A 27,898-nucleotide genomic window follows, 5' to 3' on the forward strand; every position below is an offset into this window, starting at 1 on the left:
ATTCTTATTACACTGCATCAATTAATATCATCATATAAATGGCTATTGATCAGCTCCTATCTAGCTGAACACAACTACAGCAATTCAACTTTAATAAAAGGAATTCCTTATAAAGATATGGGCAGGGTGACGTTACTTCATTAGCTGTGGGATTAGCTGGAGACAATGCACAGGAGTAAATCACAGAGCAATACAGGAAATAGAGCAACTGAAGGCAGAAGGTATTATATAATATACAGTATATATTAAACGGTCATCCGGAACTACAAGTAGTGCCTCTGTAGCTTTGCTTCCTTTATAAGCAGAGTATGTCCCGTTGTATTGTCTTCTCAGTGGAGCCGATTGCCACTGCTCTGTTATATTCATTGGTGTCCACAAGCTGCAGACACTGGTTGATATGAAGGAGGATGACATGAGCCTTATGTGATGTGCCATATACCAATATGCTCTTCTTGTGTTTCTGTGCCAGGACACTTTCCTTATTAGGTTGCTATTTTAAGACAAAGATATAGTATAAGTTCTTGATAAGATTGAACAATGTTTTTAAACATAACGTTTGATAAAAAATTTTTTTAAAGGGATCTACAGTACTTAGGGGTCTATTCACTAATCCTTGGATGGAGATAAAGTCAACGGAGATAAAGTACCAGCCAATCAGCTCCTAATTGCCTTGTCACAGGCTGTATTTGAAAAATGACAGTTAGGAACTGGTTGGCTGGTTCTTTATCTCCATCCAAAGTTTGGTAAATAGAGCCTTTAGACACGTAGAGGAATATCTATCAAACCTTCCAAAGAGGACGTAAAGATTTTGCACTTTGCAGCCAATTAGCTTCATTCATCAAGTTCATTCTATAACATAACAGCTATAAGCTGCTGTAAATGGTTGCTATGGACAACCTCTCCACCTGTACTTTTTAGAAAGTTTGATACATCTCTTCCAGAGGGGCATATTTATTAAAGTATATTTTCTGGATATGCCCTATTTCAGGTACCCACAAATATTAAGGATCCCTAAGACGTAAGAAGGATGGACAGCAGGCACCAGCCATCTCAAAGAGGGAGGAGGTGGTGCTGCCAGAGGAGAGGAGAAGGGGGCCCCTACACAAACGTGCACATGGGTTGTGAAGACCACCCACAAACTGTGGCTCTGCCTCTTATTGTCACCCTCTGCCTCTCCCCATCACCCTCTGCCTCTCCAAGTTACAGTCTGCCCATCACCCTCTGCCTCTCCAAGTTACAGTCTGCCCATCACCCTCTGCCTCTCCCCATCACCCTCTGCCTCTCCAAGTTACAGTCTGTCCATCACTCTCTGCCTCTCCAAGTTACAGTCTGCCCATCACCCTCTGCCTCTCCAAGTTACAGTCTGACCATCACCCTCTGCCTCTCCAAGTTACAGTCTGCCCATCACCCTCTGCCTCTCCCCATCACCCTCTGCCTCTGCCCATCACCCTCTGCCTCTCCAAGTCACAGTCTGCTCATCACCCACTGCCCTCTGCCCATCACCCTCTGCCTCTCCCCATCACCCTCTGGGTATCATTTTCTCTCACCCCATCACTCACTGTTCATCACACTCTGGGGCTGATTCAGACCCGGTCGCAAGAGCTGAGCGCTCGCAACCAAGTCGATGGTGGCCCAGAGTGCATGCGCACGACGGAGCCGGCTCCGTCGTGCGCATGCGCGTGACCCGGAGAGCGACGGGCAAGCCGTCGCTCTGGGTCTCGCACCAAAGGGGCATGATGTCGATGTTGAGTGACAGCACGCCCCTTTGGTGGACGGGCCGGGGGGGTGGCTGCCAAGATGGAGGCGTTCCCATGAGAACGCCTACCGTCTGGGGGCGGCCCCACTGACATCACAAGTGATGTCAGTGGGAGAGCTTTCGGCACTGTTAGAGCCAAAAGCTCTCTGGGGCTTGCGATGAACGAGACCCTACCACAAGGGTCTCGTCGTAAGCCCGATGGTCGCGATGGTCTTGACCATCGGGACCATCTTCCTGGCCTCTCGCTATAGTTGTGGGTGGTCACCCACAGCTATGCGAGCGGCCAGGAGGCTGTTCTAAAAAAAAAAAAAAGGCCGGCCCTGATTCAGAGCGAGCACTCTGTCAGAGCGACCGGCTCTGAATCAGGGCCTCTGCCTCTCCGTGTCACCCTGTGTTGGCCACCTTCAGTCTCTCCCTGTCACCCTTTGGCCTTTACCACCTTCCTCCCCAAGTCACTGTCTGCCCTTCACCCTCTACCTGTCACACTTTGCATGTGATGGTGCCTCTCCCTCCGCTCGTCACCCTCTCTCCCCATTACCCTCTGCCTCTCCCCGTCACCCTCTGCCAGCAGACCTATCTGTGGCGTCTCAGAGCAGCTCTGCTGATATTAGACACTGGTGAGTTTAAAGAGGGCACAGATTATTATTATTATTTGAATAAAGGGGACACCGATTATTATTAGACACTGGGATGCTGTCTGTATTGTTTGGCGGTCATGTGGTGCACTACCATGTGCCATATTGTAAATTTATTGTGGGGCCTAGAAGAGAGGGGGCCCAAAGCATATTTTTGCAACTGGGCCCACCATTCGAAGTTCCATAACTGTAATGATCTCAAACTAAATTCAATTCTACACAGTTTTGCTGACAGTAACAAACTACCCAGCAACACCAATCAATACTCTTGAATTTTGCATACAGCATTTCTAAATGCCTGCAACTGGGCACTGTCTCACTCATCTATCTGCCACAAATCGAATATGACTGTCAGTTGCCACTTAATAAAAATGTCAGCAAGAATGTACAGTATCAGTGTGACTATAAGGGATGTCTTTTAGAAGCTGAGAAAAGCATTTTTTCCCCTGGAGAAAGTGATTTTCTCAGTTGCTCTCGATGTATCATACAGTTAAAACCAGAGAAATCAAAGATTTCACCAGTATTTACCTATTTAGCACTGGTTATGGCTGTCCCCATAAACCTCTATGAGGATAGTGGGATCTTGCAATTCATCACAAAAATATGTTATTACCTGTATCTGTAAATGCTGGATCAGTAAAGCTGGAGAAGCTTTGCTGGATCCCTCTGGGTCCAACTGCAGTGCACGTACATGGTCAGTGCAATTTTATTGTAGTTGGCGGCGTTAGGTTGCTGGTGTCAAGTGGAGAAGCCTCACAAAGGAGAACTGGCAATGTAAATACCAGCACAGCTACAATCTGTGTCGTTGGGATAGACAGCTGTACGGATTGTCATTTAGAGCTGGATTTTCATAACTAGGCTCCTAAGTGTTTTATAATCTCTGCTCCATTTCCATACAAATTAAAACAGTATATTCTGAAGTAGAATACAATACTTACGAAGACACGAAAGTTCCTCTTGTTTCCAAGTTCCATCTGGGAGACATCTTAGGAACTGGAACCCATAAAGGGCATAACCAGAAAAGCAGGTTACTTCAACCTCCTCGGCTACTTCATACCATCTCTTCTCATTCTGTAAGGAGAAAATCTTTATTCTACAATACATATATACTCTAAATGTGCATAGTCATGGAAAACTGGTCTCGAACCAATACGAGCTCCATCAAGAAGCTCCTTGGTTTTTCACTAATCTAGTGCCAACACTGCAAAAGACATGAATGTGCATTCCTATTCTTCTAACTCAGGAGACTCCTCTGCAAGCTAGAAATGTGCAGAGATTTAAGGAGAGTCAGAAGTGTAAGTTGCCAGCGGTCTACCACTGTTGACTTTATCATGAGAGTCAGGGGAGATCGGGATTATCTTTATTACATGTGGTGCTCATGTCTTTGAAGCTTTATTTAAAAAATAGAGCTCAGAAATGTTCCTCCATGTTAAAGAGCTATTGATAGGAGCATAATGTGTCCCATTAATAGTTTAGGAAGACACAGATCTCTGCCAGCTCATTGGTGCTGTGACATTCAAATCCTTTTCCAGAGTTTAAATGACCCTGTTCCCTTCTGCACAACAAAAGACACACAACTTCCGCTGCCTCAATTAGAGATTGGTTCAGGAGATTAATTTTTATATGGACATGGAAGCAGGGCCGTAACTTGGGGGGGGATAAGGGGGCATGTGCCCCAGGCGCCGTACTAGAGGGGGTGACGAGGAGAGGCTGCCAAGGTAGGGGGGCCCCAGGTAGCTGCACGTGTGGGTTTGGAGCTGCAAGCCAGGACCTGCAGACAGCTGCTTGCAGCCCGGCCTTGAGAGACACAGCGCCTAATGTGCTAATGTCTAATGTGACACCAGTTGCGAGCCAATCAGAGCTTGCAGACCAGCAGCCAATCAGAAGCGGCTGCCGGTCTGCGAACTCCAATTGGTTCACGACCGCCACCACATTAGTATGTCAGTGGCGTTGACTGATCCCCGGCATGTGGCACCCCTGTCCCATCCTGCATCACCCAAGCTCACCCATCACGCAGCCCCGGCAGGTTAAAGGAGGGAGCTGGCTTACTAGGAGATCCCATTTTAAAGTGAAAGTCCGTTTTTAATAGTGTTTCATTTGTCAGTTCTGGGGGGCCTGCTGTCTCTGGGGGGCATTACTGTGGAATAATGTATAAGGGGCCTTCCTGTGGCATATTGTGTTGTAAGGTGCATTACAGTGGCATAATGTGTTGTTAGGGGCATTATTGTGGCATAATGTGTTGTAAATGGCATTACTGTGTGGCATAATGTGTTGTAAGGGGCATTACTGTGTGGCATAATGTGTTGTAAGGGGCATTACTGTGTCACAAAAACACATCCCTTTTGTCCTCTATGTTGTGTTTTGTTTTTTGTTTTTTTTGGGGGGGGGGGGCATCAAATTACTGTTTTGCCCTGGGTGATGAAAATCCTAGTTTCGGCCCTTATGGAAGGTATCAACTCCTTCTCAATGGGCAAGCCTACTGATTTTACTACTACCTGGTTTCCATGGTTGGAATTTAAAGAATTCTCCATGTACTGTACACATTTGGGTTTAATAACAACCCCTGCCCCACCTCCTCCGTAGCTCCCTCACCACGGCAAATATAGGTCAAACTTGGATTTAGATGTCCAGTCTCTTGAGATAATCGTGACGCTACCTTCAACCTCCCCTATCTTACCATACTCTGACATTTCGTACCCCTCCTCTGTCTCTACTTTTTTATTGGCTATTTTTTGGGGGCATTTTTATTTTATTTTATTTTATTAGTTTTAAACTACCTTCCCTTTAGTACTATAGTTATGTCATATGTCTTCACTCTCATACATTGTTTTACAGTAGGAAATATCATCATTTTATCTGGAAATGTTCTCATTCCTGTGTAACAGTGGAAAGCTGTTTTTCGTCCCTTGTAATGTATGTATGGTTCTTTATCATATTACTCAATACTGTATGTATTTGCTTCTGCTTTTAAATAAACATAGCTTGGATAAAAAAGAAACACCCCTAAAATTGGGCCTTTCTCCACCCCACTTATCTCATTAAAATTATTTGACTCTGCAAAATTAAATCTTATTTTTGCATAGCTTTGCAAAAATATGTGCACTGCCCATTGAAAATTAGGCCAATAACAGTACATGGACCATAAAGATATCAGTCTGCAAGCACCAACAAGGTGACCTCTGTAGCTCACAGTTCTTTGGATGGTCATTCTTTATAAATTGTACAAGGGAGGTATGTTTGTATAAACACAATGACTGGAGCAAAACACTTTTTACTAATACCCCTTTCAGACATACGACCCGGGAAATTTCCTCCTCAGACCCGGGAATTTCTCCTGTGCAAAATCCCGGGTATTTGGTCAAGTCCCCCCTTTCACACTACAGCGTTTACCTGGGAAATTCCCAGGTAGACCCATTTCAGTCATAGGCTGGGTTTTTCAAATTACCTGCCTCTCCTCTGCCGTCTGCCCCTCCAAGCCTATCCCCTCTCCGGCTGCCGCTGATGATGTCATCAAAATGCAGCAGGCAGCCTGCCAATCACAATCCAGCCATTTTTTTACATTTTATTCTATTAATAAATTATTTGTTTATTCCCTGTTTGCCCCCCCTGCGGAAGAGATAGATCCCCTTCCGCAGATGTACTGCCCTGGTGGTCCAGCAGGAGTGCGGGGTGGCCCACTGTGGCAGAGTCCCGTCGGTGGTCTCCAGCGCCGGTGGGTGACCCCGGTTTCCGGCTGATGTCCTCTGTGTCTCTGACTCGATCTACAGCGACACAGCCAACGGCGCAGGGGGTGGTGAGCGGCAGTGCTGAGTGTCCTATAGGACTCAATGTAAAGCACACTCAATGTAAAAGCTTCAAGGTGCAGTAAATTCCCAGGTAGCACCATTCAGACATAAGCAGGGTAATTTCCAGGGACTTATGTCCCGGGAAATTCTCTGGTCGATTGAAGGGTCAGCTAACCGGGAACGTGTTAGTGTTCCCGGGTAGGTACCTTTCAGACATACGCGGCAACCCGGGAATTTGGCTGAGGCAGGCCAAATTCTCATGATTCTCGGTATGTCTGAAAGAGGTATTAGTGAACGTTGTAGAGTAATTTGTTGCAGAACATGCTTCTTTGGACAAGCATAGAGAGAAGTTTTTGGGATAAATTAAACTGTGATAAGTACAGGTAAACTTCATAACAGAGGATTAGCAAGAAGATATAAGTAAGTACACTTCACAACAGAGACTACTGTACATTGTGATAGCATAAGATGCAGCGCCATCTGCTGTCCCTGTAGTAAAGGCAATAAAGTACTGTTTAACTTTTAGCTCATACATGCCGACTTCTGACACTTCCTCCCTGGGAGAAAGCCGGGGAGGAGAAGCAGGTGGGCTGTTTTGGGGGACGGGGCCAGACAATCTGCGCCATTAAACCCCAAACACTCGTGGTAAAATGCTGCAATTTCCGCAAATTTGAATAGAGGGCGGGGATAAATGACGCGATTATCACAGAATTGCCTTATTAGGCTCCGTCCCCTACTAGCGGACCCGCCAATCCGCAAGAAAATGTTCCCCATTCTGCCCACTTCCCTAGGAAGTGGGTAGAATGCGGGAGAAATATCTACATTCCCGCGAATTCCGAGAGAGTATGCATATATATGCTTTAGCTATCGCTATCTATTTTTCTTAACTGCTTAGCTGACATGGAGAATTAACAGATGGGCTTCAAAAATGTTTGATTTTTTTTTTTTTTAACGGTGCTGTCCTACCCCTCGTCATGCTCCTCCCGCTTAGCACTATGGGAGAGATGTCATGACGTCTTTTACTTCACCCACTGCAGGAGCCGGAAGGCGGAGCTCAGGAGTTAGCTCCAGCCTCAGGCAGCTGATGTAGGGAAGGAGCTGCCTGGCGCCCGCTTGTGACAAAATCTCAGCAGGCATCCGGCACATGGAGTAGATGGCGCCTCTCCAGCCCGATGCCTGCTAATCACATTGCACCAGCCCTGGGTGCAGCAGCCAATTAAGAATCATCCTGACTCTTATTGGCTGCTGCTGGCTGCTCCCGCACATCTACGCGCGTGACCGGTTGTGTGTCCACGGTTTTGGCCACCCCTGGAGTAGATGGGTATAACGTAGTGTGGGGCCTCTCAGTTTACTACCTGTGTTCGAAAAATGACAGTAGCTATCTGGTTGGCACTTTATCTCTCTCCACTTAATATCTCTCCAAAACTTTGTACATCTCCCCCTTACTCCCCCATTATCTGCATTTTACATGGTCCAACTGTGCAGGTTGTATTAGGACTTAAGCTGGACATAGAATGCAGCTGACCAGGAGGATGGAATGAGTGATGATAATATTGGCAGACCCTATAGATGGTATAGGTGGCAGTGGTGTGTGATGGGGGTTAGTCCACATGGTAGATTACGTAGCTAGGTCTTACCGCTATATATAATGTATGCACCAAATTCAGCCAGGAATGTGTAGGTGGGCATACATACCTTGTCTGTACATACAGTGGTAGAAGTGCATTTTGTACGTTAGTTTTGTAAGTGTAGTGGTACAGAGCTGGTGGTCCAGTGGAACTAACAGGGGTCTTTGGCCAGCATTACGTTATCTCTACTGTGAGTTATAGTCTGGAGATACTCAGGAGCACGTCCTTCCAGCATGAAGGGTGGAGCTGAAGACTTGCGGACACGTCAAGCCTGCGCAGTAGCACATAAGATCAAATGTCAAGTCCCCGGGTTCCTAGTGCCTGAACAAAGAGGCAGCGTAGGGCGCCCTCTCCTAACAAATCAGAGCCCCTCTGCACACTGCATGAAGTATGGAGGAAATCTTCCTTCATTGCCAGGAGCCAGCTGAATAACGGTCGGGTGGATCATACAGGTTTGATAACCAAACTGAACGATCCAGACCGTTTTCCAGCCTTGTTGGTTTGCATGATGATCGTGCAGTCTATGGCCCGATCTTCTAAATCATAGACATCAATCGACTTCTCAAGCGACGCAGAAATGAAGTACAGTTATAGGTGACACTACTGAATATATATTTAGCATGCTCAGAATTGTTCCAACATCTGGTTACTGGATGTGAAGGTGTATGAGAAGCTTTTTACTAAACATCAAATAGCAAGTGCTCCATTCCATCATATCTGGAACCTACATCAGGTTGCCTGATCATTTTGCGTGAACACTATGAATGCTATATTTAATCCATGCAATATATAGAATATTTTCTTACTATTAACATCCCATTTTCTGGTGGTTCAGGTTTCCGGCATCCCTTCTCAGGATCAGGGTGTTCCTGATCAATTTCCTTTTTGTCATCATCTTCGTTAATACATAGCGTTGCTCTAGATGGTAATTGAAAGATATCAATATAAAAATAGATATACAAAGTGCACTGCTCATACTATATCACACAATCAATGGACACAATTGTGGCAATGCCACATAATTACTGACCAGGCGCTGACATTGTACTGCTATAGGAGAAATAAATAAACGTCAAAATAATTTGATATACTGTACAGTAGATAATACCATTATCTAAAAAAATATATAATATTTTCTAATAAATGAACACATGGAAATAAATAACAATCAATTGTAAACTTGATAGACCAGCCTAAGCATGCAACTCTACCATTTATCTCTCCTTCAAATATTAAACGTAAAAAACTGCAATGCAAGTATTAAAAATGTGGATGACGGATTGCAGGTTCCAAGATGAAATGAAAATCAATATAGAGCGCTTTTTGCACTTAGGGCCTAATTCAGCAAGGATCGCAACTGCGATTACGCACGCAATTGTCCGATTGTTGCGTTCTGCACATGTGTATGTATTGCAGTGTGCGTGAGCAAACCAGCAACTGTGATCGGGACAGCGACTGCAGTGACTACGTGGATCCATCGCAGAGTAATTGACAGGAGGTGACAGGGGTGGTCGGCGAAACGCAGGTGTGCCAGTGCGTTTGAACACCGTTGCAGGGGCGTGCATACATTATCCACTGCGATGCCATACGCAGCTTGAGTACTCAGGGCGAGTACTGAGGTTAGCAATTCCTGAGTAAGGTCAGAGCTTGTGCAAGTGTGCGTGAGGCTGCGATGTTACTCGATGCTACCGATGGTTTTGCAGTCTTGCTAAGGATTATGGATGTGTGTAAGGTAAAGTGGGCTTCCTTATGTTGTGCTGCGGCGGCATAGCGTTAGCAGTGGATTAGCATACTATCGCAGTTGCGATCTGTAATGAATCAGGACCTTAGACAGTTATGACTGAAAATTGCAAGTACGGCACTAAACGACACAATAAACGACGTGTGTACCCAGCCATGCGACCCATGACCCCCCCGCTGACGGGCCATCATATTGGGCGGCCCGTAGACACTGGACGATCCAGTGTCCAACCGCCCGATATGTCGGCCCCTTCCTCATCCCGCTGCATGGGGTCGTCTAATTGTAGAAAAAAAATGAACACTTTCTCCCGCACCCTAATCCTAACCCAACCCCCTTAGTGCCTAACCCTCCCCTTAGTGCCTAACCCTCCCCCTAGTGCCTAACCGTAACTGTAACCCAGTGGCATCACAAGGGGGGTGCGGGCCCGACCCGGGTGTCACCCGCCGAGGGGTGACACCAAGGTGCAGACTCCTCCTCAGTGACAGGAGCCGGGTGCTGCACTGTAGCATTAAGTGCAACACTTGGTTCCTGACACTGTGAGGGAGCCGGCCGGCACTGTGCACAGAGCAGTCCGCACCTCCGGCACCCCCCCTGCCCCCCAGTAATAACTGGACCATGGGGAGTTCGGCCACGCCCCCTTCCTGATTGGCCACGCCCCCTTTTTGGTGGCTCACACAGCATCCCTCCCTGCATCGGATAACACTGCGGGGAGGGATGCCACTGCTGTGACCCTCCCCCTAACTCCAGTACTTACCATCGGGATGCCGGCAGTCGGGATGACTTGCTAATTAATTTAGTAGCTGCCTGCCAAAATAATATTATTGTGCTTAAATTTGCTCTTAACACCGGCTTTCCATCTCTGTAGCCGAATTAGCATTTGAAAGAACAGAATCAGAATCCATATGCTCTCAAGGAAATCATATCTCACACTAGTATCTCACACTAGTGTGATGCCATGGGGTGGTTCTGCTGGGTTGGCCTGGGGGGGGGGTCCTGTGCCCTATATTTGTTCCATGGGAGTGTTAGGGATCTGCCTGATAGAGGTCACCTGGATATGGTGGGCAGGCCCATAATTATGGCCATTATTATGCAAAGAACCTCTTGGATGCAAATTAGCAGTTATATTATTATTAGGTTCAGCATAGTTAGAGTGTGCACTTGCATCTGTTTCTGATTTTCTGCTTGCAGCACTACAAGTCTCAGCAGGTAGCACCTCACATTGTGCTTAGGGTGTGTGCAATCTAGGGCCCCTCCCCCATGTAAGAATATAATATTGTTTAAGTAAAACTCATGCGACCTGTGTGTGCTGGACGCGAGTTGCCAGTATTCAGGAGTATTTGGAAACATATCTGACATAACCAACGATGGGCCTGATTCAGGGATGGGCGCAATGGCAATGTTTACGCAGTTGAGCGAATATCAGTGATGTACACATGCGTATGAGTCGCACTGCGCGGCCATCAAGTTTCATTACCGTCGGAGGTTGCAGAGAGGAGTTGGTCGCAGTGTGATTGACAGTCAGGAAGCGTTTGTGGGCGGTAATGTTGCAGCTGATAGACAGACGCGTTGCATCCACTTTCAGACTGCGTTTGTGATCCCGTATGCAGCTGAGAATGCTCCATGCACATGCGTGGGTCTCTGGGAAAATGCTGCATTTTCCCAGTGAGTTTTCGCTGCTCTGCAGCACAGGTCCGTCTACACTAGGGATGGGGAACCTCAGGCCCAGGGGCCGTATAAGGGCCGTGGAATCATTTGGCTGGCCCTCAGAGCTTTTTTCTGCTAGCCTCATCTGGCTAGCAGGGTGCCTAGCATGGCACCCTGCAGCCAGAAGATATTTCGCAGTGCCGCCTGGATTGTCCTTAGGATGCTTCAGACGGTCACACCGCTACCCTTACAACTCCCCGAAGCATCCTCAGGATGCTCCGGGCATTGCTGTAATCGTCGGCGATTGTGGCCCCACCCCATGTGACATCACACGGAGTGGGCGTGGCCTGTACCAGGCCCGTGAATAATGTTATATATATATATATATCAATATGGCCCTCGGCAGAAAAAAGGTTCCCCACCCCTGGTCTACACAATGTAATAGCAAACAAACAAAAAAACTAGATCTGGTCTGTTTACCCTGTTCTTGAAGCCCCATGTCCCACTTTGTCATCCCCCATAAACAATGTCACTGATAGCACCTCTACAAAGGGCCTATTTATCATCACCAATGGGCCAGTTACACATGCAGAAATGCTGGTTTCCACATGTTTTTTGTAACAGGCCCATTCCTTCTAATTAGGATCCCGATGGGGCCACCTAGTATTCACTAAACTTTGAAAACTGAAAGTTTTTGCGCAGTTTGCTTGCGGAGATCAACTTCATCTTCAGATGGCATTTGGTTCCCGGAGGCCTGCTCCTTAATATGGGAAGGGGGTCCGGGTTTACGAAGAGGGATCTGAGTGGATTCCACCACCGCCGATGCTCTGTGAGACCTTAGGCCATGCGCATGCGGGTCGGCTCCGGTAAGTAATACTAATACTTCTGTAGCAGTGTGAGGGATCTTGGAGACAGCTGCTTTTCAGCGCAAATGTCCCCGCACATGAGCAATACTGAATTAGGCTTACGGGCTTGAATAAGTGGTAATTTCAAAGACACTGTAATTTAGATGATCCCTGTGACGACTAAGGGGCGGGTTTGTGTGCAAGTCTATGATGTTATAATAAGCTTCTTTGTTCAGATTCACTCAGAAGGGAGAACACAATTGAAAGCGATGGCTGCGCAGTGTCGTGGAAATGGTCGGACATTGGGCCCGATTTAGACCCGCTCGCTAGGAAGCGTTTGCACGCAGGCAGCCGATGTTTGCATTCTGTGCATGCATATGCATCGCAGTGCGCATGCGCGAACCAGTCTGAGCAATCGGGAAGCGTACGCTCACTTCGCATAGACAGTCCGGCAGAATGAGTGACAGGACAAGCCGTTTGTGGGTGGTGACAGGGGCTGACCGCTAGAAATGGGGGAGTGGAGGTGCGAACGCAGGCGTGCCCAAGCGTCTCAACGCCGTTTCAGAGGCGTGCATAATTAAGAGGCAGCGTCATAGTACACGTCATTTGGCTGAATTTTATACTTAAGTGCTCGCAGTGCTTGTGGTAGGTTATGGTCAACCACAAGTGCTGCGTATGGGTCCGATGGTACCCGATGTACCGATGGCTGCATACACTTCCTGGAGATGACGTGCGTAAATGGGTGTCTTAAGACAGGCTGGTGGCGTCTGCATACACAAAGCGATCGCACGCCAAGACATAGTGGGCGTGCTAATGCCTTCTCCTTGCGATCGCCTGCCTTGCTGGGTGTGTGCCGGATTTGCATACGCTGGGTGCGTGCGAACGCATCTAGCGAGCTGGTCTGAATTGAGCCCATTGGACGAAGACCAGTATTTTTGCTAACTTTTGCTCCGCATCTATAGAGGTTTGAAAGAATTTCAGCCATAATAAATGGTAATGATGGAACCTTGAGCTAAGGCCCTGATTCAGACCCGCTCACAGGTCTGAAGGGCGTTTTTTTTTTACTTCTGGACGATCGCACAGCTTTTGTGAGTGGCCAGGTGATGGTCGTGACCATCGGACTTGCGACGAGACCCTTGTGGTAGGGTCTTGTCTCCCGCAAGCCCCAGTGAGCTTCCTGCTCTAATAGAGCAGGAAGCTCACTACTGACATCATCAGTGGCGGCCCCACTGACATCACTGATGTCAGTGGGGCCGCCCCCAAGCGGCAGGCGTTTCTTCGGGAACGCCTCCATTTGGCAAGCCACCCCCCGACCCACCTACAAAACGGGGCGAGCTGTCGGTCAAGATCGACAGCCGCCCCGTTTGTAGCGAGCCCCGGAGCGAGTGAATTTCTCACTTACTCCAGGGCTCGCGCGTGCGCACTGCCTGGCCATCGACCCGCTTGGCAGCGCTATGCGCTTGCGAGCGGGTCTGAATCAGGCCCTAAGTGTTCACAAAAGCAAAGTGTTAGTAATAATGATTTTCAGTAGGGATCCTATTAGATTTGGACCTTTAGATCGAGTCAGCACTAATTACTAGCATCCTATGGCAAGTGGACCAGTAGATGCAGGTTCGGAGGCATCACTACGGGGGTGCGGGCCGTGCCAAGTGACACCATCTGAGCCCCATGCACGAATGGTGTAACCAAGCGGCGAGCAGCGATGATGTATGACGCGCGATTGTGTGCCCCAGCCACTGTGCAGGGAAAGAGGCGTGAGGTCTGCCCAGCGACTCCCAGTTTGACCAAAATGTAATATCTGAGGCCACACTCCTTTGTCACATGCAGAAAACCATAGGAGGGGTGACAGGGTGAGTACAGCGCTCTGGGTGTCAACAAACCCAGTGACACCACAGGACAGGTCCACTTTAAGAACCAGAACCTGTTCCTGCCCTCCACTGCTATAACAGACGATGAGCCAAACAAGGAGAAAGCAGATGTAACAAGTTTAATATTTATTCATTGTCTCTAGCTGATCCGTTCCATGTTCTATCCAGAACACGTATCACTAGAATGCTGTCTTCAATCTGTGTATTTAATTTATTTATGAAGTTTGAACGCGTTCCTGACTATAGCTTGTCCACCACGGATTTTTAAAACTGCAGAAGTTGTAATTTTTTTTCTTTTTTAATGTTTCTTATATTCCTGTAGATTTAGATAATCTAAAAAGATTTGAGCAGTGTATAAAACTAGTTATGTTAAATCCCAACTTAATACTGACAAAAACTCAGGCTTATGGATAAAATGATCCAAGGATAAAGGAAAAGATTGTCACGTGTGGTGCACATTTACTATGTATAAAACATTACTTTTATTGTCATAAATATAATAAAAAACAGTGATATAAAATTAAAACAGCAATAGAGATGTGCAGAGCTGTAACTAGACATTTTGGTGCCCCGTGCCAAAAAGACCACTAGAACCCCCCCCCCATTCTTTAAACAGGGAAGCGAGTGGGGGAATAGTACCAATTCAAATTACACTACACAGTAGTGAAACCTTATTCACATTACACTGCAGAGCAGTATCCCTTATTCACATTATACCACCCAGTATTGCCCCTTTTTTGCATTACGTCACACATTAGAGACCCTTATTTGCATTAGTCACACAGTAGAGCCCCTTAGTTGTATTACAACACACAGTAAAGCCCCTTATTTGCATTATGTCACACAGTAGAGACTCTTATTTACATTACGTCACACAGTAGAGCTCCTTATTTGCATTAGTCACACAGTAGAGCCCCTTAGTTGTATTACAACACACAGTAAAGCCCCTTATTTGCATTACGTCACACAGTAGAGACCCTTATTTGCATTACGTCACACAGTAGAGCCCCTTACTTGCGTTACGTCACACAGTAGAGACCCTTATTTGCATTACGTCACACAGTAGAGCCCCTTAGTTGTATTACAACACACAGTAGAGCCCCTTATTTGCATTACGTCACACAGTAGAGACCCTTATTTGCATTACATCACACAGTAGAGCCCCTTAGTTGCGTTACGTCACACAGTAGAGACCCTAACTTGCATTACATCACACAGTAGAGCCCCTTAGTTGCGTTACGTCACACAGTAGAGCCCCTTATTTGCATTACAACACACAGTAAAGCCCCTTATTTGCGTTACGTCACACAGTAGAGACCCTTATTTGCATTACGTCACACAGTAGAGCCCCTTAGTTGCGTTACGTCACACAGTATTGCCCCTTATTTGCATTACATCACACAGTAGAGCCCCTTAGTTGCATTACGTCACACAGTAGAGCCCCTTATTTCCATCACAACACACAGTAGAGCCCCTTATTTGCATTATGTCACACAGTAGAGCCCCTTATTTGCATTACGTCACACAGTAGAGCCCCTTAATTATGTTACGTCACAGAGTAGAGCTCCTTATTTGCATTACAACATACAGTAGAGACCCTTATTCACGTTTTGCCACGCAGTAGTGTTGCCCCTTATACACATAATGCCATATAGTAGTATACTATATAGTAGTATAGTAGTAGTATACAGTAGTGATGCCCCTTATACACATAATGCCATATAGTAGTATACTATATAGTAGTATAGTAGTAGTATACAGTAGTGATGCCCCTTATACACATAATGCCACACACTGGTGTCATATAAAGAAAAGATAATAACACTGGGCTTTAGTGCTACCAGGACCGTAATTGTAGGGTTATAGTGCAGCGATGACATATATTGGAAATGTTTAAATGAGAATAACACTGAAAAGACCACTTATTCCATATTTAAGACATTACTGGGATTCCAGTGAGTACAGAAAATATATAGGAAGGACTTTAAGTTACATAAAAAAATATTTTCAAGCATGTCTCTTCTGCTATGGTCAGTAAGTGTCAGAATACCAACAGCGGCACTCCAACAGCCAGAATCCCGGCACACATAGGAAGTGATGGTGAGTATTTTTCTAACCTCTACCCTAACCCTCCCTCCCCAGTGCCTAAACCTAACCCCCCCCTAGTGCCTAAACCTAACCCCCCCTCTCTGCACCCTAATCCTAACACCCCCTTCCCGGCGCCTAACCCTAAAAATCCCCCTAGTGCCCTACCCTAACCCCGCTAGCTAACACTACCACCCCCCTGCCCCCCGAAACATACCTTCGGGATGCCGACTGTTGGGAAACTGGTGCCGGGATCCCGACCTGTTGGCATTTTGGTGCTGGTATCTAGGCTGTCGGCATCCCGCACGCTGGAATGCCGACTACATCCCAGATGCAGTTCATATTGCAGTAAGGGAAATCTGTCTGGTGTAGAATAGGTGTATTTGTAAACAGTATGCACCATGCTGGCCCATTTTTTTTAGTTTGTAAGTGATCTCACCAGTTGCGGTAGGTGTGGTTGGGAAATACTGAAGGGCTGCTGCGGGGCCGCAAACGTGGCGGTGAGGGGGGGATTTAGGCATGGATATGCTGAACGTGCTGCTCTCCGTGGGGTAGTGGGACCATGCGCAAGGGGGGCACGATTGCGGGGGAGGGGGGCACAATCATGAGGTTGGGGTGTGTGGGTATACTAAAGGTGCTGCTGTGCTGTTTGGGGAGGGCATGTAGAAACAATTACCAACGCTGCAGAAGCTGCTAGTGTCCCGATCGCAGTGGCCGGTTCGTGCACGCGTACATGCGCAGGACGCAACAATCGGCCGATAGCGTGCTTATTATCAACTGCGTTCCTTGCTGAATCAGACCCATAGATATTAGCAACTGCATGTCTAGTACTTTGTGTTACATTATGGTGAATACAGCCTATAAGACTGTTCTGCATCTAAAAGAGCTTTTAAAAGTTATTAACTAAACAGTTTGCGCATTGAAGACCATTAAGCGTTTCCTTTTTAGTGATTAAAGTTAGGCTTGGGCTTAGTGCGCCCCAAACCCTTGCTAACTTGTATTCAAAGGAAGGTGTGAACAATCGGGGACATTTTTTAAACAACTGCAGAAAAGTTGTTTAGATCATTTGTAAAATAGCACTGTTCAAAATTCAAAGTATAACACTTAAAGCCAATTTACGTACTTATTTTCAAATAGGCTGACATAGCAGTGGTCTTCTTGTGTCTGTGGACCCTCACAGGCTTTGCCCCCGTTACGGGGTGCAGGATTGTTACATTCCCTTGTCCTTCTTCTCGTGGCAGAAGCATCACATGAGCTCCAGGTAGACCAGCAGTTCCAGGATCCATCAACTACAACTGGAGGAAGTACAACAAGATTTTCATAGTTCAATTTATCATTGTTACCATACATTGGCATCTTCTTCCACTGACTCATTTATCACCATTGCAAGGAAAATGTACACTACCCATTTACTAAGCTGCAGTGTCACAACCAGAGCCGGATTAAAAAGGGGGCGCAGAGGTTGAGTACCCCAAGCCCCCCTCTCTCAGTGAGATACCCTACCTGGAGCTGCTCCAACCCAGCTCTGGCTCTGTGCCAGCCTGCCAGGGGGCAATTCTGCTCATCTCCAGCTTTTGCTGCCAGCAGCACCTCCCCCAGTTGCTGTGCTGCTGCTAGGAGACCTACTGATGGTGGCAGAGGAGCAGAATCTGTCTCCACATTGCCCTAGAGGAGGCTCTAGAGCAGGGCCGATCCGGATGATTTGGCCATACCCAGGCTCATCCCCACTGTCTATGGCCCTGAGTGAAAGCACTGAGTGACCTAGGCACCAGCAGTGGCTTGATACCTGGTGTGGATCGGCATATTTGCTCCTTTGTAAGAATGGGAGTTTGATGCCAGTTGGATCACAATGAGGGGTGTGAGAGCGGTGCCTTCACCCAGAGCATAGGGCCCTGGAATGGCACCCTACAGCCAGTATCTCTGTTGCAGAGCGGCCCAGAGCATCCTTTGGATGCCTCGGATGCTATACAGTATGCAGAGTGCATGCCCTGAAGACTTTGTGGCCAGTGCTGTACTTCCTAATGCTAGTGGCCCCGCCCCTGAACATGTGATGTCATGATGTCACGCCGATGGCCGGGAACACAAGCAATGGGAAGTGCTGTCTTGCTTCTGTGCTGCACGCCAGATGGTGATATCATAGCCCAGCGCCACACTCCCACCCTATCACTGACATGCTGGAGCAGCATTGGGCACCTAGTGTGGGTCACTGAGAAATAATAAACACATACAGTAGGGCAGATGTACTAAGCCACTCAGCTCTTAAATGTCATGTCACAGGCTGTGTTTGAAAAATGACAGTTAGGAGCTGATTGGTTGGTAGTTTATCACTCTCTAGTTTAACACTTTCCAGAGATTGATACATCTGTATTAGGTCACTCATTTAGTGTTTTAGGCATATCCTAACGCTTGGCTCCACTTTTTCTAAGGCACATAATATAATTCTGCTTATGCTGACAGTTGTCTAATTAAATGCAGTTCATTGCTGAGATTTGCACGTTTTTCCTGTAGCTCTTTCTACATATCTTTTGTGGTGTCACACTTGCATATACAGTATGAACAATTGAAAGGAGATTTTGATATTAATATATGGTGAAAATAGGTTTATAGGGTGAGTGAGTCTAGTATAAATAGTGTGGGGACACATAGCAGGATACATTAGGGGAGATGACATTTATTTACCTGGTATGTTTGTGCTCTGTGTATGGGTGTCCATATTGTAGAACACAAAGCAGCACCTATATCTCAAATAACATTATAGCATACTGTGCAGTACTTACTTGAATTGTATTCCGGAGCTCGTTTTTCACAGCTGTCCCCATACGTCCCAGCCTGACAGACGCAGAGGCACTCCGTGTCCAATAAAACCGTCCTGGCATTATTAGGACATGGAGAACACCGACATGGATCAAATGTTCCTGCATATTGATCAAACGCTTTAATAAGGTTACGTCTCTTCGTCACCGCACATGGGATCCCAGTCACTAAATCCAAAATTGGCTTCAACTCCTAATATTATTTATAGAAAAAAGTTCAAAATTGTCAACAGCCATTCAAAAAATGTTTGTAAAAGCCTAAAATAAACGACTAAAACTCATTTATACATGTTATCAGTGGCGTATGTATAATCGGTGCAGGTGTTAGGTGCACACGGGCCCACACCGTACAACCTGCACTAATTTTCCCAGCGTTTCGCGTATGCGCGGTAGAAAAATTGTCCGACGAACCATTTCGGCAGAGTAGAGTCTGGCGCCGTGAATGTAATGTGCTGCCCAGCTGCCAGCTAGAGAGGAGGCGATCCAAATGGAGACTGCATAACGGTACCTGCATTTTTACATTTTTGAAGCAAAGTTCTTATATAATCCGGCATCCCCAGCAATTTTTCCAGCCATATTTTTAAAAGAAGTATATCCTATGTCATGTATACCAGCATGCTTTAACGCCCCCAAAATGTTGCATGTTCAGAAGATTTGACAGTGAGGGTTGTTCTACCAAATAGTTGTCCAAAAATTGAGTAAAAGTGATATAAACAGTTAATTAAACTATGAGCTTGTATTGTCTTAAGACTGAGCATAGTGGGAAGCTGTGATGTGTACAAAAACACCTTAAGTACAGCTCTTCGGCCAAAAATTCTTTAACAATTGTTCTGTGAAATTTACATAGTTTATTGTCCATACACATACATTTTTACATATGTTTGCATCCTTAGAGGTCTGTGTACTAAGCTCTTGAGAGAGATAAATTGGATGGAGATAAAGTACCAACCAAACAGCTCCTACCTGCCATTTTTCAAACACAGTGTGTAAAGTGACAGGAGCTGATTGGTTGGTACTTTATCCTCTCTCCACCTTTATCACTCCAAGGCTTAGTGCATCTCCCCCTATTAGGCAGCAATAAAATAGTGACTCCTAGTTGTCACATTATAACAAATATTATTATAACTTGCGAGGGCAAAAAAGAAATTCCTTTTGTGGGGCACTCTTTACTAGAAATGTAATGGTTATGATAATTAAAACTTAACTTTTATTACCTACTTTAAAAAAAATAAAATTTAATTAAATGATTCAAGGCGAAATTATATTCTAACAAATATATTCCTGAAATATCTATATATGCAGGTACTAACCTCCAACCATAAATGTTCAAAATTAATATCTAATGTGTTCAATAATCAATTAATATTCCTTATTATATCAAGAGAGTAGTAATAGATTGTGCAAGTTGTATAACACCTTAATATTGCATAATTCCCTATAGGTAACTTAAATAATGGCAATAAAATAAATTAACAGAATCATAAAAATATTTATGTTAGTACAGCAACTAGGCCCAATATCTTAGATATTAAACGTACCCTAGGAATAGGTCTATTACAATGGACTCTTAGGAAAAAATTCCAATGTTAAATTAGTACAAAAAAGGAAAAGAAAAAACATGGTTAGTGATTATCTATATGTTGACATGTATAAAACTGTAGTAACAAGTTCTAATCTATATTCAGTTACTACAATAATGTTTCAAAATCCTAAAGGATCAAATGGTGTTAATTATAGAACAATTCCCTATAGGTTACCAAGATAGTATAACCACTAAAATATTGCACTTGATTCATGAAATAACAATTTGCACATGTCCATAATATTGTCAAATATCTCAAATGCAAACAGACAACATAATATCACACAATTCCCTATGGGTTACAATAATATCTTATTCATCATATTGCTTATATTTGATGTGAAATCAACAAATTGCACATGCCCTAAATCATACCATATGTCCTATTTGTAAACAATTATTGCCTTAATTATTGCACATATCTCTGTGGGACATATTAGTATCCAATTATATTGCACATATATTTTTCTTCCAATTATAAAACAACACAATGTTGCATAATACACTATAGGTTATGGTGATATTCTAATCATCACATACAGTTTACATTTGATATATAATCAAAACGTTAAATATGTCCTGAATATTGCAGTATGCCCTAAATGTAAACAATTAATATCTTAATTATTGCACATATCTAAGGATACTGGATTTCAACCTCTATACGCACCTACCTATACCTTCTAAACCCTGCCTTTAAACCTCTAAAATTGACGCAGTCATACAGTAAAATAAAGACTTTAGACCTTGACATGTTTTTCCAAAGCACAAAGTATTATTCAAGTAAAGTACAGTCAGTTACACGCTGTGATCTAAGTACAATTTAGACCCAAGATACAGTTATACATACGCATGCGCTCTGGACCAGATACCGGCATCAGCAAGAAACCTCTGTCACTCAGCAAGAAGACTCCAGACTGGGGTCACAACACACACATTTATACCCTTACAGAAACAGACAACACAATAGAGAGGTTTGTTGCTGATCCCATTGGTTCCCAGTGCGGGTGCATCTGTTACAGGATATTTAACAGGTTGATTCAAATGGACACAGGTCAGCCTCCGACAGCCTATTGTCTCCTCTATTCCCCCTGCATGCAAATCTAAGCTGTTTCACAAAATACATTTTGGTGCTTTATATCTATAAGTTGAGAATGCATGTTGTGATCTTCACACCGATGATACCGGAAAGCTGTTGAGAAAGTGCGGATCAGTATAATACCAAACACGGCTTACTTATCACGTATTAAACTTTAGATACCAAAATAGCCTTTATTTGACAGCATTTGTAATAAATGAATAAAACTTGGATCTTATACTTTAAAGCTATGGAACCTTTTATGTGAGTGTGCATTATGTAAGTATTAGGGGTTTGGGAAAAGACGCTAGTTAGGTTTATCTGATTTGGGGCAGATGTGCACGCATGCAGCTAATAAACAGCGTTCACATGCAGGATATTGTGTATTTGCTAATGTGCATCATGTGATTCTATTTATGATGGATTTAATATATATATATCTATATCTCATTTCTTACTAACATTTTCAAACTGCAATGCAAATGTGTTATGGGCAATGAGCTTCACCCTCAAACAGGGTGGAGACAACGAATCGTGCTGGTGCCAGCCTGTCTGACAGTGAGTTTAAAAGAGCAGATTTAATTCAAGTGTCTGGGCCATATTACAATTGCCACAGCTACACCTGTCCACATGTGGAGTCTTTCCATTTGCATGCAAAACACCCACTAGGTGCTAACTGATACTGTGTTTGTTTTGGTATTTCTCTATACAAGGATGTCCCCAGAATGGGCTGTCATGGCTTCTAAAAAGATTATCAGAAACATTGCCATCTGTACTTAGCTCGTGAGTTGTAACTTAAAATGGCGCTGATCGCAAAATTGCGTCTTGCAGATTCTTATTTTTAAGATGGAGTCTGGTTGCCATTCGCAAGATGGCGTTGCTCCAAGCTAATTTTACACTGATTCTGTCTCAGCCACTAAACCAGCTTCGACAGTCCACCCTTTGATAGCGAACAACATGCTATCACACTCTGATTTAAAATTAATTTAGGCATACATTTATATATTACTTAATGTTATTAGGGGATGGCACAAGGTGGTTCTTAATCCATCAATAATGTGTCTCTAGGAAGGGACATAAAACTACCATTATACGCACACCGCAGACCTTGGGAGATCATGTGAAAGATGTGGGGATGCACCAGTCCTATAAAGGAAGTTTTGATGGGGAATAGCAACTTACATCATCTAAGATGTTTGAATGAGAAAAATAACATTTTAAAAATACTTTTTATGCACATCTAAATATAATACATTATATGATGGTATTCCTAGTTCAGGGTTGTAATGCAGTTCTACATTTACCTCAGTATTCATATGGACACTACTAACCACCATCATAATTTCGCTCTTCCGATTTACATTATTTTTACATTTTCCACACTTCAACACATTAGGAACACACTTGACACATATGCCAATTACTATGATGACAACCAGTATAAGGATCAGGAGTTTACCTAGGCTTGCGATTATTTCCTGGACCCACTCCCCTATACCTGAGAACCACTTCACTGGGTTCAACCATGAAACCCATTCCTCTACCTTCTCCTCTACTTTAGCCGCTGAAGCATTATGGTTCTTCCGAAATTCCTATTTTAGCTGCAGAATTTCATCTATCTTCCGGTCTATCACCTCCTTGGGGTCACTGGTGTTATTAGTAATATATGTGCAGCACTTTACTCCAAACTGGGTGGCCAAAGTTACGCAATACCCTCCCGTGACAGCTGTTAAATAATTTAGCACTAGTCTGTGTTGCACCAGTTCTTTCTTGTACACTTGCAACTCCCTACCTGTATACCTGAAGGTGTCATCATACATCTCGGTGATGTTATCTATCAATTTAGCAAAATCTTGGATATATCTAAAATTTAGCGTACCCCGGGCGATCCTGGTGGGATCCAATGTGACTAAAACTTGAAAGCCAGTTGTCTCACTAATTAACTGAGTGGCTTTATGCACATCACCAGGTATCATATTTCTTTGATCTCTGTGTTCATACTGTGTGTGAAGATATGGTGATGGAGTGTTTTTATGAATGCCAAGCATTTCACCATGTGTAAGGGTCATAATTTCTGGAAGTAGTCTTCCCAATAACATAACAATTACGGTACTTAAGATTGGTCAGACACTCCACTGATTTGGCATAGCACTCCTCCTCCTGACTGCACTCCATCAGCACTGCCATCAGCTCCCATCTCCTCTATCGGTCCTCCATCACAGAAACTGGGTATCCCCAAACAGATCATCACGACAGAAACTCTGGAAGAAAGAACTAGGATGACCACAGCAGACCACTCCATTGCTGGAAGCACTGATCTACACATTTCTTTAGCTCAGGTATCTCACTGCACCTTTTAACCCTCCCGGAACAGGCTCGCAATCGACAGGTTCATGTTATCTGCCTCGACTCCGCCTCGTATCTCCACCGGTTGGTTGACCTTTTTACAGTGAGTGGAATGGACCCAGGTATCTCTCTCGGCCACCTTCAGAAACACCTGATACAGACCTTCCCAACGATCAGTCAAACAACCTGAGCTAAAAAAATTCAGATCATAACAAATTCCCCAGGTTTGACATCATTACAGTTTGCATCAGACATGTTAGAAAATAACATTTTCAATTTCAGTTGTTCTTACTCATCTTCGTGAGACACTGCACAGTAACCTCATTATCATATTTTCACATGAGGCTGCCTGTTAAACAGTATCTCAAAGGGGGACAGATAAAAAGACAGTCTGGGATGATCTTGATATTAATACCCATCACCTTACACATGTTCTGGAAGACGTCACCTGTGAAATGAGTACCCCTATCACTTTTAATAATTCTCGGGATATCGTATCTGCATACAAATTCCTGCAATTAAATCCTGTTATCAATAGCTACTGTTCTAAATATTGCCTGGGCCCCTGGGTTGGACAGTATTCCGAGTATTTGACCTTAGCCTGGCATGTCTGCCGTTTGTCCTTAGCAACCTTGTGTCCTGTGTGTGAGAGATAAAGCACATCAGTTTAATATCATTTAAACATGACCTAAATACAACAATAAATCGTCCACATTTTACAACAGATCCATCGGCAGGTTGAAAAGATTGTAAACAGTCATATAAGGCCTGGGAGAAAATACTGGGGTTGTCTATGAACCCATGGGACACTCGTGTCCATGTGTAGTGTACACCTCCCCCTAGGTGGGAAAAGAAAAATACTGACAGTCAGGGTGTTATGGCACAGGGAAGAAAGCAGAACAGAGATTGGGTATCAGTTACATCAATTACCATTACCAGTTTTTCCCTAGTACTTCCCGTCAACCTGTCTATCTGCAGACCACAAGTATGACCCGACTCCTAGCGTTGGCTCCCACTCTCCAATAAAGCATTAACGGCCACAATTAGAGCTGGTGCCTGTTGGACATTTGCTGGTCTCTGTTCATATCCGTTATGGGGATATCCAGGTACTCCCTGGTTTGGGGGTCCTACCCTCTTTGCCATGCAGCTCTTACTTATGTGTCCTGGCTGGTTGCAATTAAAACCCTTTCATGGAAAGGATTGTTGTGTGGGTTGAGCAGGAGAGAAAGGTGGTGGGTATGGGTAAGGATATTGAGGAAAAGAATATTGTGGGAGGTATGGAGCTTGTGGGTAGTATGGGACTTGTGGTTGTGTAGGATAAGTGGGATAAGGCTGTGTTTGCGGTGGTGTGGGATTAGTGAGGGCATGTAACTGTTCAGGTGCAGGTGTGTGTGTGGGTGCAGGTGTCTCTGCTGGCTGTGATGTTACTGTCATTCCTTCCAGAGCTTGAATACTGACAGCCATTAGTTTCTCACTCTGGGTCTCTCTCTTCTTTGAGATGTTTTTGGCATGTTCTATGGCAGATTCTATGAGGGTATCTATTGTGACTCCCCTCCAGCCAGGCTGTGAGGTCTGAACCCGGGTTTTTAGGTTCTCTTTAAGGCCATCCATGAGTATGGTGACAATCATTCCCCTGTGGTGAGTGCTAGCTTTAATATCCTCTAACCCAGTGTACTGGGTGATAGCCTGCAGTGCCCGGTCGCAATAATCTTCTGCAGATTCACTCTCCTTTTGCTTTATGGTGAAAACTTTGTTCCAGTTAACTACTACTGGAAAATATATACTCAATTGAGTTACAATGCGGGAAATGTTACCTTAGTTTACTTGGTCTGTTAAGGGAACGTCACCATCCAATACACAATCCGTGATAAATTTGTCACGTCGATATTGCGTGGTAGACAGGCCCTTAACACCACCAACCAATCTCTATTGGTGGGCTCGTGAGAACTACCCAAATTTCTCAAAAATCTTTGACATTTGGCTAATTCCTTCTTGGGATCGGGGAAATCATTTATGATGGAATTTAGTTCTGCTCTTGTCCAAGGACAATGCATTACCACTTCCCTTGTAGGTACAACTCCGCTCGCATCCGCATTCCCATTTGGAACAGTTATTGTCCAGATGGGATACAGACCGGTCGCATTGCTACCTTTGACCTTATTACCTGGCTGGGGGTTTAGTCTGTTGCTGCAACGTATAGTATTAACAACTTCCTCCACGGGCGCAGAGGAGTTTAACACTTCCCGTGCTGTTACTGATGGAGATGGTGGCACCACTTGGGCTTGTCGTGGTGCTGCATCTAACATGTGTACAGCATGGGAAACGGCAGACATGACAATAGGCTCATCTTCTACATCATAAACATTTTCCTTATGGTTACTTAAGAGAGGGTACAAATTGCTTGTTACATTTTTATGGTTTTTGTCAATAACTGTACCTGCACCCCCATCCACATAAGGTGGTGGTGGTGCGCGTGAACTGCTGGCAATACCTTCTGCAACGCTACCTTGCCGCACGTTCGCCATTTTGCGGCTCGCACGCATTGCAATCCAGCGCCGCAGGTGTATTTGCTGGCAATGCGTTGGCAATGCTAGTTTGCGTCGCTTGCACATTTTTAAGCCACGCATCCCCTTCATGCTGCCACAATTTTAAACATTCATAATATTTTACCTTTTTCCCTCGAGAACGCATCAGACTGATGTGATCCCGGACATTATCCAATACATCTTTATCAAAACTACCAATTCTGGGAAAGGGTCTAACACTCTTCATCGTTATTTTAAACCATACGTCACAATACCTTATTGCATAAGCACCGTACTTAGTATGCATAATACGACGGGCCGATCCAAGTGGCGATTCCATTAGCAGCACATCATTGTCTAACATCTCTATTATTTGCGTGGCTCCCATTTTGGGACAACTCCTACGTTTTTCAATAAAGATTTAAACTGGTGAAAAGACAGTCAAGATACTTTCACTTACCTGCGGATGCCTTTGAAAAAGGGTGTATCCGCGAACCCTATGGAGGACTTCTAGACGCCTCCACTCACCTACGGAAGTAAAGGCCGCTTCCACTCAGCAATCCCTTTTTGACTACGTTTCAACTGCTAGGGGGCAGCAAAGTACCCTTTGTTTTCCAGTTGATTCCAGTTGACCCTCTCACCAGCTCACAATCATAATCTAACCAAAATTATGCGGTTCAATTATGGTGTTCAAATAAGCCTAACAGATCACACACATTGATTACTGAACGCTATAATCACGCTGGGAGCCGAACCCTAACAAAAATAACAACCCATACACCTGCTTTGTGTAAAGTAAACGGTAAGCTGCTACTGAGTCACTAGGCCGTTCATTACGCCTAGCACTTAAGGGTCCTACGATACCCTTAACATTTAGGTCCCGTGTTACACCCTAAACAAGTACTCACAGTTACACACTTTTTTCCTGCGCAGAAAAATACACGTTAACCCAGTTATTGGCAACAACTGACAATGTGACCTTACCGGCTTTGTTTAAACACGTGGCAGCACTACCGGAAGTACGTATATGCTATTGTGCGACTAGTCGCATACACAATAATGCGACTACTACACAACCGTATGACTTAACGTTAGCTGCATACAAAAAAGTGCATCTCTATTACGCGCGCAAAAATGTGACTCAGCCGCGTGTGCAATACTACGGTACCCTTTTTAGCGTAAAATACTATCTACAAAGGAAAACAAACTTTTTGCTTTCTTGTCCCTGGATTCTAGTGAGCGTACCTTGACTCACACGATAACGGATAGCGATCTCTCAGCATCGAGTGGTTGCAGGGAAAACTGCGTGTGGCCACTATCCACCCTTTGGTGAGATATCGATAACCATATTTTATCATGTGAACAGGTAAGTGACCTCACACTATGAGCCCCCAACTAAGGATACTGGATTTCAACCTCTATACGCACCTACCTATACCTTCTAAACCCTGCCTATAAACCTCTAAAATTGACGCTATTTGCGTACGCAGTCATACAGTAAAATAAAGACTTTAGACCTTGAACATGTGTTTCCAAAGCACAAAGTATTATTCAAGTAAAGTACAGT

At 44.6% G+C, this 27,898-nt stretch overlaps 1 protein-coding gene across 1 annotated transcript in view; it reads right to left on the reverse strand.

Moving 5' to 3' along the window:
• Positions 1-224: 224 nt before the first annotated feature.
• The window catches only part of C6 (complement C6), a 76,013-nt gene continuing 48,339 nt past the window's right edge, over positions 225-27,898 (reverse strand). Inside the window, exons 10-14 of the mRNA XM_088455249.1 lie at positions 18,765-18,990; positions 17,111-17,282; positions 8,611-8,722; positions 3,330-3,462; positions 225-490 (exon numbers count right to left, since the gene is read on the reverse strand). Coding sequence (XP_088311375.1) covers positions 483-490; positions 3,330-3,462; positions 8,611-8,722; positions 17,111-17,282; positions 18,765-18,990 — 651 coding nt within the window. The 3' untranslated portion in view covers positions 225-482. The remainder of the gene's footprint in view (positions 491-3,329; positions 3,463-8,610; positions 8,723-17,110; positions 17,283-18,764; positions 18,991-27,898) is intronic.

The sequence above is a fragment of the Taudactylus pleione genome, unplaced genomic scaffold (genome assembly GCF_031769625.1).
Source record: "Taudactylus pleione unplaced genomic scaffold, aTauple2 ptg000647l, whole genome shotgun sequence".
Classification (NCBI taxonomy): Eukaryota; Metazoa; Chordata; class Amphibia; order Anura; family Myobatrachidae; genus Taudactylus; species Taudactylus pleione.